Source organism: Amphimedon queenslandica, unplaced genomic scaffold (genome assembly GCF_000090795.2).
Source record: "Amphimedon queenslandica unplaced genomic scaffold, v1.1 AMPQUscaffold_13379, whole genome shotgun sequence".
NCBI lineage: Eukaryota > Metazoa > Porifera > Demospongiae > Haplosclerida > Niphatidae > Amphimedon > Amphimedon queenslandica.
In genome coordinates, this window is record NW_003546385.1 from 90,325 (window position 1) to 102,974 (window position 12,650).

Genomic DNA, 12,650 nt, shown 5'->3' on the forward strand with positions numbered 1-12,650 from the left:
TCTTGTTTTTTTTTATTTTTTATGTTCTTATTTGTGTTGATTTTTTAATAATATTTATAATATGTTTTTAGTTGCAATTGTGATACTTGTCGATTTTACACAAACAATAATTTTCTTTATTATTCTTATGACTTTACAGCATTTATGAGAGACAGCAGTCACAGCATTAAATAGATATGCTGAAGGAATATCTACTATACTGATGACAAGTGAAATTAATACTATAGTCTTGACTTAAATCCTTGTTCAAGAAGCTCCATCTTCCCTAGCTATCTATTCTTGTTCTTCCTGATGTCAAAGTCATAATCATTGCATTATTATAACATTAATTGTTTTTTAAATAAAATAATTCATTAAACACTTGATAAAAGAATAACATGTAAGATTAATACCTTCTTTTAGCTGGAAACCTCCACTAAGTAATGCAATTGATTCCAAGCATAGCTAGCCTAGCTAGGTTAAAATATTGATTGCTTTTCCCAGTTCTGAGAATCTGAGGTCTATATCTGAGCATGCGTGACCACGCCCAAATCTTGGAGCACATGCTTCTATAATTAACAAAATGGTGATGGGAAGTAAGTTGGCCTGATACAGCAGTCATAACGTCACTTTTTTTTATCTTGGAGAATGATTTTAGGGGACATGGATCCGCGCATAGACTGTTGGAGTAGATTGGTGTAATAATTATACTTCTAGCACGAGTCAAGATCAAGATACAGCTCGCCAACTGAATTGCCAGGACTTTCTTGATGATGATGATGATGATGAAGATGAAAAAAGGTGGCTGAACAAAACGGCCGGTTCGCCGATTTTTGGTTTTTCTCTTAGACAAGGTCTAGAGCCACGCTATTGGTACCAATGGAGTCCTCTGGTCAAGATAAGGTCCTTTATAAAGTCTGGTAAACATAGGAGCTCGTTTTCCCGGTATAGCAAGGCTACAAAAGTTGTGGCAGCCATTTTGTTTGGGGGTGAATCCTACTTAGTAACGCTACCGCGTTACTAATAGTACAGAGTCTTCGGCCAAATTTCATCAAAAATGAAAAGTAGAGAATTCTCCATTATTATAATTTTTCTTGATGCATATACATGTACTTATGTTGTGTAGAAAGTTTGAGCTGATTCCGATCAAATTTGGATTTTTTATGAATTTTTTAAGATGCTCCAAAATTGGGCAAAGTCCCTGTAAGTACGGGGTCTTCGGTCAAATTTTGTAAAAAATTTAAAATTTACTTTGTCTGATACATACATGTATACATGTACATGTACTCACAACGTACACGTGTGTTGTTTAGAAATTTTGAGCATCAAAATTGGATTTTTGTGTTTTTTAAATTGTTCGAAAATCTAGTCAAAGATCACGGGTTACATGTACAATGTACATGTATATAGTACATGATATATTCCATGGCAAGATTAGCAATCGTACTCATAATTAAAGTCATCTGAAAATCCATTGTATTTGTATCATGATTCTCCTGATCTATCTATAGACATCAATCCCAGAGACCATATATATTGTTGAAGTATTATTGAGGTGTTCCACTGATTCTGCTGTCCCTAAACCAGCCACTGGTCATAATAACAGAGAAGAAATGAGAGTAAGCTTATATTATAAGCCATTTATCACTGTACACATGTTCATTGTAATGCCAATAGATTATACCTTCATCACTTAATTCACTTCACAAGTTGAGCTCTGTCAGGGTCTACCTACCTAAGGATCTTAGACCTTCTGATAGTAGATTCATGGTTGGAAAATCTATAGATGTAAGCCAATGGAATAATTGTGTGTTAAAATTTATAAAATTAGTTTGATATACTACATGTGCATATATATACCGTATAGGGGAAATTTGGGGGTAATTAAATTTGGTAAATTTTGCATTTTGATAGCCATTTGCCAAAAAAATCTGCCATTTTGAGTCATTATGTTCAATGGTACAGGGCCACAAATTTGCCAAATTAAAATCCGCCAATCACCAAAATTTAGCAATTTGCCAAATTTTAGTCTCTCCAAAATTTCCTTTTATGCAGTACATCATTATTTATGGTCAGTCTTTAGTGATAATTTATATTTGTGTCGATGACTAGGAAGTGATAAAGAGATTCCCTGATGGTCTTCCATTGCTGGATCCAGTAGCTGACATGAACATCAAGGATGAGGAATTCAAGAAAATTGTTAAAGTACACAGCATAAGTAATCATGTAGACACATATTCTCTTTTTTGATAGAAAATTGAAGCACTTGAGAAGCGACTGGTCACTAGTGTTGCTCATAAAAATCCAAACCTTGAGCAATTGAATTCATTATGTCAGAGGAAGATTGAGGTAGATAATGGTTGTATTATTATTGTTGTTGTTGACAATCTAGTTACATGTATACCGTATAGCGGGTATATTTCATGAGTTTAATTTTGTTCTCATTCCTTGTGGAACGAATATTTTCCAAACAAAAAAGGCGTTTTCTCAATGCCATGTGTACAAAATGGCTACTCAGAACGAAAATAAAACGAACAAAAATTTCTAATCCTGCTTAAAACGAACATTTTTCCAGACAAAATATATCCACTATATGGTATGTAGTGATGAATGTGTGTGTGTGTTTTAGTTAAGTTCTGCAGTAAGAGAGTCCAAGAGAGAACTAAAGAAAGCACAGACGATAATGCAAATGGATGAACTGAAGTGTAGGAAACGTGTACTTAGAAGGTACACTGTACATCATTAGCAATTTCCATACATTACTGTACTCTAGTCTAGTGCACTACTAGCCATTCACTGACAGTGTCTCTTCATTCTTAGATTAGGGTATGCTAATTCTTCAGATGTGATTGAATTAAAAGGAAGAGTAGCATGTGAAATAGACTGGTACAGTATATTAACACATGATTAACTGTTAATTTTTATACTGTATACAGTGGTGAGGAGTTGTTGCTCACTGAGATGATATTCAATGGAGCCTTCAATGACCTTTCAGTGGAACAGTGTGTGGCTTTACTCTCATGTTTTGTATTCCAGGAAAAGGTAATATTACCTATACGTAGCCAACTTTGTTGAAAACATCTTTGTGGTTATTTTGATCTATGTCCACTCTGTTACTGATGAGGGATATCAAGGTAACCATAGAATTGCCATAAGATCAAATTAAGTAGCCACAAAGTTGGATGGATTCCTATTATCAGTTGCTTTTAGTGGCACCACATTATCAATAGTTACATATATTCTATTGTCCTAATTCATTTCCACAGACTGATGAGATGCCTAAACTAACTGAAGAGCTGTCTGGTCCACTGAGACTCATGCAGGTAATAAAAACTGCCTTCAGGGCTTGAAATTAAGGCTTGTCCACTTGTCTACAGACAACTTACTTTGAGCCTGGGACATGTAAAATGTTACAAGCTTGTCTGCCATTTTGAAAATGACCACACCCATAAAAATAAGCCGCACTTATAAATGATACAACCAGTCAACCAAATTTTAATCATGAATGGACCTTGATCTCGGAGACCTTAACTTAACAACTAAATAATTGATCAGTTTCTTTTTGTTATAAAAGTGAACGAACATTAGACAAGTAAAAATTTTGGTTACGTTGGCCTTGGACAAGGATGATAAATAATTAATTTCGAGCCCTGACTGCCTTTTGTTTATTTGTTTATCATTTCACTATTACAAAGGATTCTGCTCGTAAAATTGCAAAAGTAGCCAAAGAAGCAAAGCTTGATATTGATGAGGATACCTATGTGGAGAGTTTTCGACCTCATCTAATGGACGTGTTACATGCTTGGAGCACAGTAAATACCAGTAATAGTGACACTGATAATACTGCTATTTATTGTTAGGGTGCTGCTTTCTCTCAGATCTGCAAAATGACTGACGTTTTTGAAGGGAGCATAATCCGTTGCATTAGGAGGTTAGAGGAGATTCTTAGACAAATGTGTCAGGCAGCAAAAACGATAGGGAATACTGAGCTTGAGAACAAATTTGCGCAAGGTAACATTTATAATTATTTTGTATATGGATTAGTGTATTCTGTTGTTGTATAAAATAGGTATTATGAGGATAAAGAGAGATATTGTGTTTGCTGCCAGTCTTTATCTTTGATTATCACACCTTGCAGTTATATTCCTCATTTTAAATGTTGTACACTAAAACTGTTTGTCTATTATGTAATACAGTACTCACTACTCATATGCATCTTGTGGCATGTCGTTGAATGTTGTTTGCACCAAAGCCTGCATGGACTAGTCTTTTGTTCTTTGTTCTTTGAGCTGGAATTATTATTTTTGCCTCATTTTAATAATAATACTAAATGTTACCCAACATCATAACTCTGGTTCTTTTATCTGTTATGACCTAAGCTATGATTTAAGTATGATTTAATTTCTTCACTATCTTATTTGCCTTTAAGGCATAGATTTGCTACTTAGATACTTTGACCTCTAGACTCTTATCCTTCTCAAGCTCCAAGAATTATGGGAAGAAGACTAGGTGATCTCAGCATGATGTCAGAGTGTGGCCAGCTAATCCAATTAAAACACCTGCATAAAAACCTGTGGTGACTGAGTCCAGCGTAAACATCATTCTCCAGCTCCTGAAATTTACCGAGATTATGGCAAAGCTTGTTGATCCAGCCATTATTGGACCAGACGAGAAAGGGATCTATCACCCGAAAACAGAGAGTGAAATACAAGACCTTGTCAAGTATGCTTACAATCATCATTACCAGGTCCGTGTGCGAGGATCAGGCCACTCTACTGCTGCAGCTATTTACTCTGAAGACCCCAATGTCACCAAGATCAACATCTCCCTAGACCATTACACAGGGTTTACATGCGAAGGAGATTTTGTTACTGCTGACGCAGGGATTCACCTCGGTCACGATCCAAAAGACCCTCTGAGTACCCTTGAGAACTCTCTCCTCTATCAGCTTCATCATGATCATAGCTTAGCTCTTGAGGATTTAGGCGGAATCACCCACCAGACTGTATCTGGGTTCATTAGCACCGGCTCTTCTGGTGGCTCATTTAATTATGGAGTTTTGGAGAGTGTCTATACCCTCAGGATCATTGATGGTAAAGGAGACATTTACGAAGTGAGCCGTGATGCAAAGGGTGCCCCTACTTCTGATGAATTTAAGGCTGCACTTGTGTCCGTTGGTCTGCTAGGTGTCCTATCGAAAGTCACATTTAAATGTACCCCATCATTTAACATCAAGGGATGTCAAAAGAGTGAGCTGGTTCATACATCAGAGGTCATTGATATATACAGCGATGAGCCAGCTAAACGAAATGGAGATGATTCTAGTAAGCTGGGACTGACTCCTTTCCTCACTACAACACCATACACTCGTATCATGTGGTGGCCACAGACTGCGACTGTGGAGCACCCAGCTAAATTTGAGCTAAAAGAAAGAATTCAAGTCTGGCAGGCAAAGAGGCACGATTCTAGTATCAGCGATGATCAGCGCTTCAAGGTTTTTGATTCCGCATTGGAGATGATGCTGGCCTCTTATCTCCTGACATTGATGGGAAATCTGAAGGACGACAAAATAGGAGAGGTGATAGGCATAGTTGGGAAGATGCAGCCTCGGTTTAAGGAGTTACACAAAAAAGATGTTAAAAGTTTATTAGAAAAATGCATAAAAGATATTGACCCTAAGGTTCTAGAAGGCCTGGCAGAAAAAATATCCGCATCAACATCCAATATCTTAATGGTTTTGTTTCAGCTAGTAATCTGGATGACTGATACATTTTCCAGTCAAGAGAAGCGGTTGGAGATGCTACCGGCATTCTCAGCTACAGTTATTGCAGCTACCAACATCCTTGATGGTGATACAAACTTTGAGGACACTGGTTTTCAAGGTCTACCAATGGACAACTCTGTAGACGATACCATTTTCCCTTGCTCCTTCAATGAGATGTGGGTCCCTATGAAATATGCCACAAAATCTACTAACTTACTTCGTGATCACTTTGATAAAGGTGGCTATGACTATACTGGAAACATGGCTTGGGAGCTTTATGCTAGCAAGAAAACAGATGCTTGGATGAGCATGTCCTACTCTAATGGAGAAGATGATGAATGGGAGGGCGGTGCCTTTCGTATTGATGCTATCTGGTTTGATCACACTGGCCAAGACCCTCAAGAGTTTTATCTTCCTGTATGGAAGCTTTTCAGCGATGAAGGGATTCCTTTCCGTTTACATTGGGGAAAGCATTTTCCTCCAATCACCAGTGACGCAAAAGCTGATGATTTGTCGGGAAAGACTTATGACTGGCCAAAAATATTAGTAATGGATCAGTATCCTAATCTTAAGAAATTCCTTCAAATTCGTAAGGAGAAAGACCCACATGATATTTTCCTGACTAATTACTGGCGTCATTGGTTCTGTGTTGGCAGAGAGAGTGAAATGCCTGATCCATGAAACTATTTGATTTTTTTGACTTCATTAGCTAGATCTTTTTTTGCTTGATGATTTACTTTTAATGCTATAGTTATTAATATTATTGTGAATTTCCTTAGATTATACTTACCACAATACTTGTATGCCAATTTATATGCAGCCCGTATATGCGGATTACCTGCTACTAGATCAATAGTATATTCTAAAAATAGCTGTTGCATTCATTGTATAAGCTTGTTGTATAGTTGCAGTAGTTTTTTGTACTATAGTCAGTCAATCCTATTAAGATATTGTGCAGAGACTTATGGACTTTTTCTTATAGAGATTTTGCACACTTGGAGCACAGTGAGTAGCATTAATATTAATACTAATAATACTGCCACTTGTATCTATTGTTAGCCGGGGACCGGGGTGCTGCTTTCTCCCAGTCTGTTGCATTAGGAGATTAGAGAAGATTCTTAGATAAATGTATATTTTGCATATGCCTGATAGTAATGTTTTTTATAAGGATAAAAAGAGATATTGTGTTGACTGCTTTAGTCTTTATCTTTGATTATCATACCAATACTCATCATTTTAAATTTTGTTGTATGCTTAAACTGTTAGTTCAGTAAATAATAATAATAATTATTTTATAGTGAAATTATGTTGGAAATGTATTCCATTAATTTTAAACATACTAAAAATGAAATATCACTACAGCTAGCTAACACACAACAGGAAACTAAAAGCAGTTTTTAAACCAAATTAGTTTTTCGAAAATTGTCAACAAGTTTTTTAATAATAGAATTAGGACGAAGCTCATCATTTGCAATACGCTGCTTAGATTTGGGATCCATATTATCATTTCTAGCCATATATTCCAGTAATGCATCACGTTCATATGTATGCCCACTTGGTGTTGAAACTGGATTTATAAATAGTTTTCCAGTTAAAGGGCATTTAAAATCATCTGAAACATCACCTGCCTCTTCACCAAGTGCCTGAGAAAAGCTATTAAAGCAACACTAATATAGGTCTACTCACTTTCTTGTAATTTTCCCATGTTACTTTAGTTGCTTTATCTTGTGTCAGTTCACGTGCTTTCCTCATGTATTCATCCTTTTCGGTATGAAACTCTTCAGCAAGTACACTTTGTAAAACAAGAAAAGTTAGTGCCATTAATTTAAAACTTAAGTTCCTCACCTGTCTAAAGGATCATCAGGTTCTGGGGCCATCAAGAGACCATAGATGTGATCAAAAATTTCCTTAATTGACAAGGTAGGTAAATAATTTCTACCAAGTATAGGATGACAAATACGTCCATTTGAATTAATGTTGCAATGATATATCTAAAATAAGATGGTATAATTTTCTTTTTTACAAAACATACTGGAGTAATGAATCTCATCTCAGGTGGCTTATAAGGATATTCCTTTGGAAATTTAGCAAAAATAAGAAAAACTCCTATATATACATATACACATGTAATTTTTACAAATTATTTCAGTTAATATAGATATGTTATTACACTATAATTACTACTGACCTCCACTATAAGGAGTGCCTGATGGTCCTCTCAGAATTATTTTCCACTGGCAAATACTACAAAAATGTCAACCTTGTGCACAATAAATTAGATTATATGTAGTTACTTTTTTTCATCAGGAAATACTTCTATATCTTGATGAGGATTTTTCACATAGGTCTTTAATTCTCTCATAAGACTTTGAACATTAGGTTGTTTACTACTAGATGTATGACTCAAATGTTCATCACTCATTATTGTTGCTAGCGTTATCATTCTATAAAATGTATATATTTGTCATTATAATAATACCATGAGTACATAATACAAAAGGATGTGTAGATCAAACCTCTTAGCAGAGCAAGTTACAGTTTCATCAATTCCTTCAAAAAAGGTGCTTTTGAATGAGTATGGATCAGTTGAATCATAATCTCTTTGTTGTATTTGATCAAAATCTGCCTGAATGACAATTAGTCATTAGTGATTATTATATTAGTAAAAATAATATAGACAATTAATAGTAATACCTGACTTGAAAGGGAAGGCAATTTCCTTTCACTCCTTTGTCTTACTGACAATAATGTTTCCATTTCAAATATGCGTGTTCCTTCTCTGCGGTTTTTAGGCAAAAAGCATAGCCCACCTAAATTATCTCAAATATACTTTATATAATTATAAATTTTATGTACCTGTTGCATGAGAGATTGCTTTTAAGTTTGCATTTCCTCCAGAAGTTATTAATATAGAATCTACAACAACATTTTTTTTCTAAAAATGCAAACCAAATATAATACATGTAGAGCCTAGACACATATCATATCAGGCAGTGTATATCGGCCCTCATAATGCAACCCTTAATAACATTTCACTATGAGCTTACAGCAAGAAATGCTGACACATCAAATGGTGTAGCTTTGGATCTGTTATCTTTTCCATCAGTCAGGCAAAGAATTCTCCTAGTTCAAAAAATTATTATTTTAGCAAAATTTAATTTACCTATGGCATGAAGGAAACTGTGATGTGAACTCAGAAAGGGTATTTGCTGCTGCTTTTAAAGCATCATACAAGGCAGTTTGACCCCGTACTTCATTATTGGCCTTATTAATTGTTGTCTATAATATGGCATGAATATTATTTTGCTTTTACTTAATCGCAACATACTTCAAAGTTTGCCTGTAATTCAGACAGTGATAAAACTTCTTTGGGAGTATCATTAAAGTATATGGCACCCAAAACATGAGGAAATTCATAAGCTTGTGTTCTATTTGCAAATGCAGTAAAGAAGTCAACGGCTGCAGTAATTCGTCTGTATTTATCATTTGGGGCATATCTACAATGAATAATGCATATAGTATTATATATGTATAGTAAATACTCTTTAAATATTTCTCCATTCATAGAACTACTTGTATCAAGCACTACCTATAAATTTTTAAACAAATTCTAGAGTTTATGCCTTTTTGTAATGTACCATAATAGCTTCCTTTGGCTCTTTAGTTATGCCTTCTTTGCTGGATGGTTCATTACTAATTGAAGAAACAACAGTCACAGAATCCATGCATTTCAATATGTTCTATACCTTTTTTGTGATGATTCAAAGTCCTTCAGCAATGCTTTTGCTTTCGGATGAAGAAACTCAGCAATATTGTGAGTGACACTTTTTCCTTTAATTTCTTCTAAATCAGCCTCTGCATAAGTATCTTGTTTACATGTCATTGGATTATAAAAATAATATTGTAGTTTTGCAGTCTTTGTATTACCAAGGTAAACTGAAAAGTGACCTATAAATATTTTTACAATTTAATGCAACAAAAAAGTTTTAACCTGCTTTATTGCAAGTGAAACAGCCATTTTGACCCAAAAAATCTTCCTTTCTTACTTTTATCACATTTTCCCTTAATTCTTTCCATGAACATGGAAACATCAATGGTCTCCTTCAAAAAAATTAAATATAACTGGTTATTAAAATAACAACAATTATTATACATTTTTTCTGAAGAAATTCTTAGGGCCAAAATATCTGCAACTCTGCTGAATGAAAATGCAATTAGGTAGTGTTGCAGTTGCTCATTAGGTAATAGATCCTGTTCCTCAATGCAATCTTTACATTGAGGTAAAACCTGTTTGTCTAAATAAAGTGAAGTCATGAAGATTAAACAATAGTATTATCATCTTTACCTTTAATTAGCTTCACTGCAGCCTTCCTTTCGTATGAAAGTTGATTTATGACAGCATCTATAGAGACGGTAACAGGCTCAATTATTTTGTTACTGGTAATTGGACACTTCAGTTCAACTATATTAAATTCCAATGTATGGCTGTCATATAAATTCTATATTATATGAAACTGAATGTTTCAATGTTGTATGGAGTAATATACCTCAGAGTACTTCATTATATACCCAAAAATGTAGTCAAAAAATTCAAAAACTTCATTGTCTTTAACTACAATAGAAAATGTATTAAATTTGCATGAGTATATAATGTTCATACCATTGCAAAAATTTTCCAAAAATGCTTTTGACAAGCTATAAAATCCTTCAAACAAAATAGCCTAATTTAGATGAAAAAGTAATTGTAATTATCTGATGTCCTTACTAAATGAGACAAATGAGAAAATGATGAAAATTTTGTAAATTGATACAGTGCTGCTGTTAATGGAACACAATCTGCAATTTTGGAAACAGCATAAGGTATTTTATCGCACCGAGGGCCAGAATATGACTAGTAATTGTAAAAAATAATAGTTATAAACTAAACTTAAAGTACTGTACCAAATATTTTAAAACAGAATAAAATTTAGCCAATCCTTTCTCTGTCTGCTCTTGTATTGGTATGTAACTAGGTTTCCCAAAACCAGTAACTGAATGAATCTCTTTGAAACGTACGATGACCTCATCAACATCAGATGCTATTTTAACATCTTGATTTATTGAAGCATCAGTTTCACTATTAAGTGTGAGTAGTTGTCAATTGCATATCAAGTAGTCAAATTAACACAAACTTTTTATGTAATGTCAAGAAACAAGATGGTACATTCCAAATACGTGAAACTTTTTGAAGCACTCTTTCCACTGTGAGAGTATCAAAATTTACATCTATTGTAAAATGCCCAAAAACTTCACTCAATACTTTTAGTTTGCTTTGGCCTATATATAAAATATCAAAAATTAGTTATAATTATTTTGTATTGCTAGTGTGTGAACAGTCCTGTGCAAAAGCAAATTATAAAATACCTTTGTCATTAGCCTCATCTAATATTGTTGCTGGAGGATCCCAAAAAGGTTGTGATTTTCTTCGTGGAAGAACATAATATGAATCATTTAGCTGTACTTCCCATTTCCTAAGTGTCACTGTAAAAATTTAACAGCAAAAATTAATTTTTGCAGTTTATATAGGTTTGGTATATAGATATGCTTACAATTCGAAGTATATTCATTCACATTCAAAGGAATTCCATTTTTATTGTATAGCTCTAGTGTTAACTCTTGAGAAAGCTGATGTATGTTGCAAATTTCTTTAATCAAAAAATCCATAGTGTCCTGTTCTGGATTTACAGATATGTATTGCTCCTCTTGGTTAACAATAAACATATCAATACAGAGAACATATTTTATTTGAAACTGTGTCTTTGACTTTGTTGCTTGTTTGATCACATCGTAACTTAATTGCAATGGTGACAATGAAATAGGTGTGTGAACAGGTGTTGCTGATGTATGAATAGGTGTTGCTGATGTATGAATAGGTATTGCTGATGTTCGCTTTTTATACTGATCATAGTAATAAAGCAAAGCTCTACATTGAACAACTTTGATACCTACAATGAAAGAGTTTATTGCTTATTTGAAACAATACTTCAGGCCTGGTCACATAAACTGTATTTTCATTACATACCTACATCCATTAGATCTTCCTTTTTTATAAAATCTAGATGCTCCAGTTTAGTGACTCCATACACTTCATCTAACTTCTTAAGTGCTGGTGGTGTAACTTCAATCTTATGTTCAATAAGAAATTTTTCTAATTCATTGGACATTTTGCCTTTCTATTTCAATTAATAAAAAATAAAATCACATTTTTCTATAGGCTATGAAAACTATAAACACTGAGATATAAGAAAATATAGATCAATTTCTAAGTACAGTTGCACAAAAATTGTAGTTAGCATACTAAATTGCACAGGGCATGAATCTAAGATTATGTTGAGGAGTATGGCAGTTCAAAACAGCTTGCGAGAAACATCATAAAAATGATAAGTTTAAGATGCAGTGTTTCAGTGCATGTAACATGCATAAAACTATAATTGCAACATGTAGAGTAAATTATCAATTTCCGGCAACCAGGTATTATCGGACGCTATTATTGACACTGCAGAGCTAGTAATGCAGGTGTTCTAGGTATCAAAATGTAGCTAATCCAACACTCTTTCATATATCTTACCAGCTGGATGATTAAAGATTGGATAGCACCACGGCAATTTTTAGAAGACCATTGACCGACATTACGAATGGTCGGACGATATCCTGCATTTTCGTAGATGGAAAATTTCTACGCAGAGAAAGCATCAATCAAATGCTAACTGCACCCATTGAAGCACTGGTCCTTGGTCTACAAACTAGTACAGTTGTTGCAAGAATTCTTACTGCTACAGAGAAAGTAGGAAGCATCATAGAGGCATGATTGGAGTGCTGTTTGATCGGCCACGCCTATTATTATAATTAATTAGTAATAATTACAAAG

The 12,650-nt window shown here is 34.3% G+C and overlaps 3 protein-coding genes across 3 annotated transcripts in view; 2 read left to right on the forward strand and 1 right to left on the reverse strand.

Moving 5' to 3' along the window:
• Window positions 1-4,303, forward strand: part of LOC100632290 (superkiller viralicidic activity 2-like 2) — a 17,945-nt gene extending 13,642 nt beyond the window's left edge. Inside the window, exons 16-26 of the mRNA XM_019997224.1 lie at window positions 1,491-1,598; window positions 1,657-1,767; window positions 2,092-2,184; window positions 2,233-2,328; window positions 2,609-2,706; window positions 2,800-2,865; window positions 2,916-3,021; window positions 3,246-3,302; window positions 3,675-3,791; window positions 3,840-3,990; window positions 4,049-4,303. Of these exons, the coding sequence (XP_019852783.1) occupies window positions 1,491-1,598; window positions 1,657-1,767; window positions 2,092-2,184; window positions 2,233-2,328; window positions 2,609-2,706; window positions 2,800-2,865; window positions 2,916-3,021; window positions 3,246-3,302; window positions 3,675-3,791; window positions 3,840-3,990; window positions 4,049-4,101 (1,056 nt within the window). The 3' untranslated portion in view covers window positions 4,102-4,303. The remainder of the gene's footprint in view (window positions 1-1,490; window positions 1,599-1,656; window positions 1,768-2,091; window positions 2,185-2,232; window positions 2,329-2,608; window positions 2,707-2,799; window positions 2,866-2,915; window positions 3,022-3,245; window positions 3,303-3,674; window positions 3,792-3,839; window positions 3,991-4,048) is intronic.
• A 306-nt stretch (window positions 4,304-4,609) lies between these two features.
• On the forward strand, window positions 4,610-6,424 carry LOC105312928 (uncharacterized). Its single transcript, XM_011405951.1, has one exon. The coding sequence runs from the start codon at window positions 4,610-4,612 to the stop codon at window positions 6,422-6,424; it is 1,815 nt and encodes a 604-aa protein (XP_011404253.1).
• A 673-nt stretch (window positions 6,425-7,097) lies between these two features.
• The window catches only part of LOC109582505 (uncharacterized), an 18,062-nt gene continuing 12,509 nt past the window's right edge, over window positions 7,098-12,650 (reverse strand). The window contains exons 18-29 of the mRNA XM_019997237.1: window positions 9,072-9,240; window positions 8,907-9,022; window positions 8,791-8,866; window positions 8,600-8,678; window positions 8,438-8,553; window positions 8,260-8,369; window positions 8,038-8,187; window positions 7,932-7,987; window positions 7,776-7,849; window positions 7,589-7,734; window positions 7,430-7,535; window positions 7,098-7,386 (exon numbers count right to left, since the gene is read on the reverse strand). Of these exons, the coding sequence (XP_019852796.1) occupies window positions 7,141-7,386; window positions 7,430-7,535; window positions 7,589-7,734; window positions 7,776-7,849; window positions 7,932-7,987; window positions 8,038-8,187; window positions 8,260-8,369; window positions 8,438-8,553; window positions 8,600-8,678; window positions 8,791-8,866; window positions 8,907-9,022; window positions 9,072-9,240 (1,444 nt within the window). The 3' untranslated portion in view covers window positions 7,098-7,140. The remainder of the gene's footprint in view (window positions 7,387-7,429; window positions 7,536-7,588; window positions 7,735-7,775; window positions 7,850-7,931; window positions 7,988-8,037; window positions 8,188-8,259; window positions 8,370-8,437; window positions 8,554-8,599; window positions 8,679-8,790; window positions 8,867-8,906; window positions 9,023-9,071; window positions 9,241-12,650) is intronic.

Coding starts and splice junctions, on each gene's coding strand:
- LOC105312928 (XM_011405951.1), top strand. CDS start 4,610: ATGGCAAAGCTTGTTGATCCAGCCATTATTGGACCAGACGAGAAAGGG.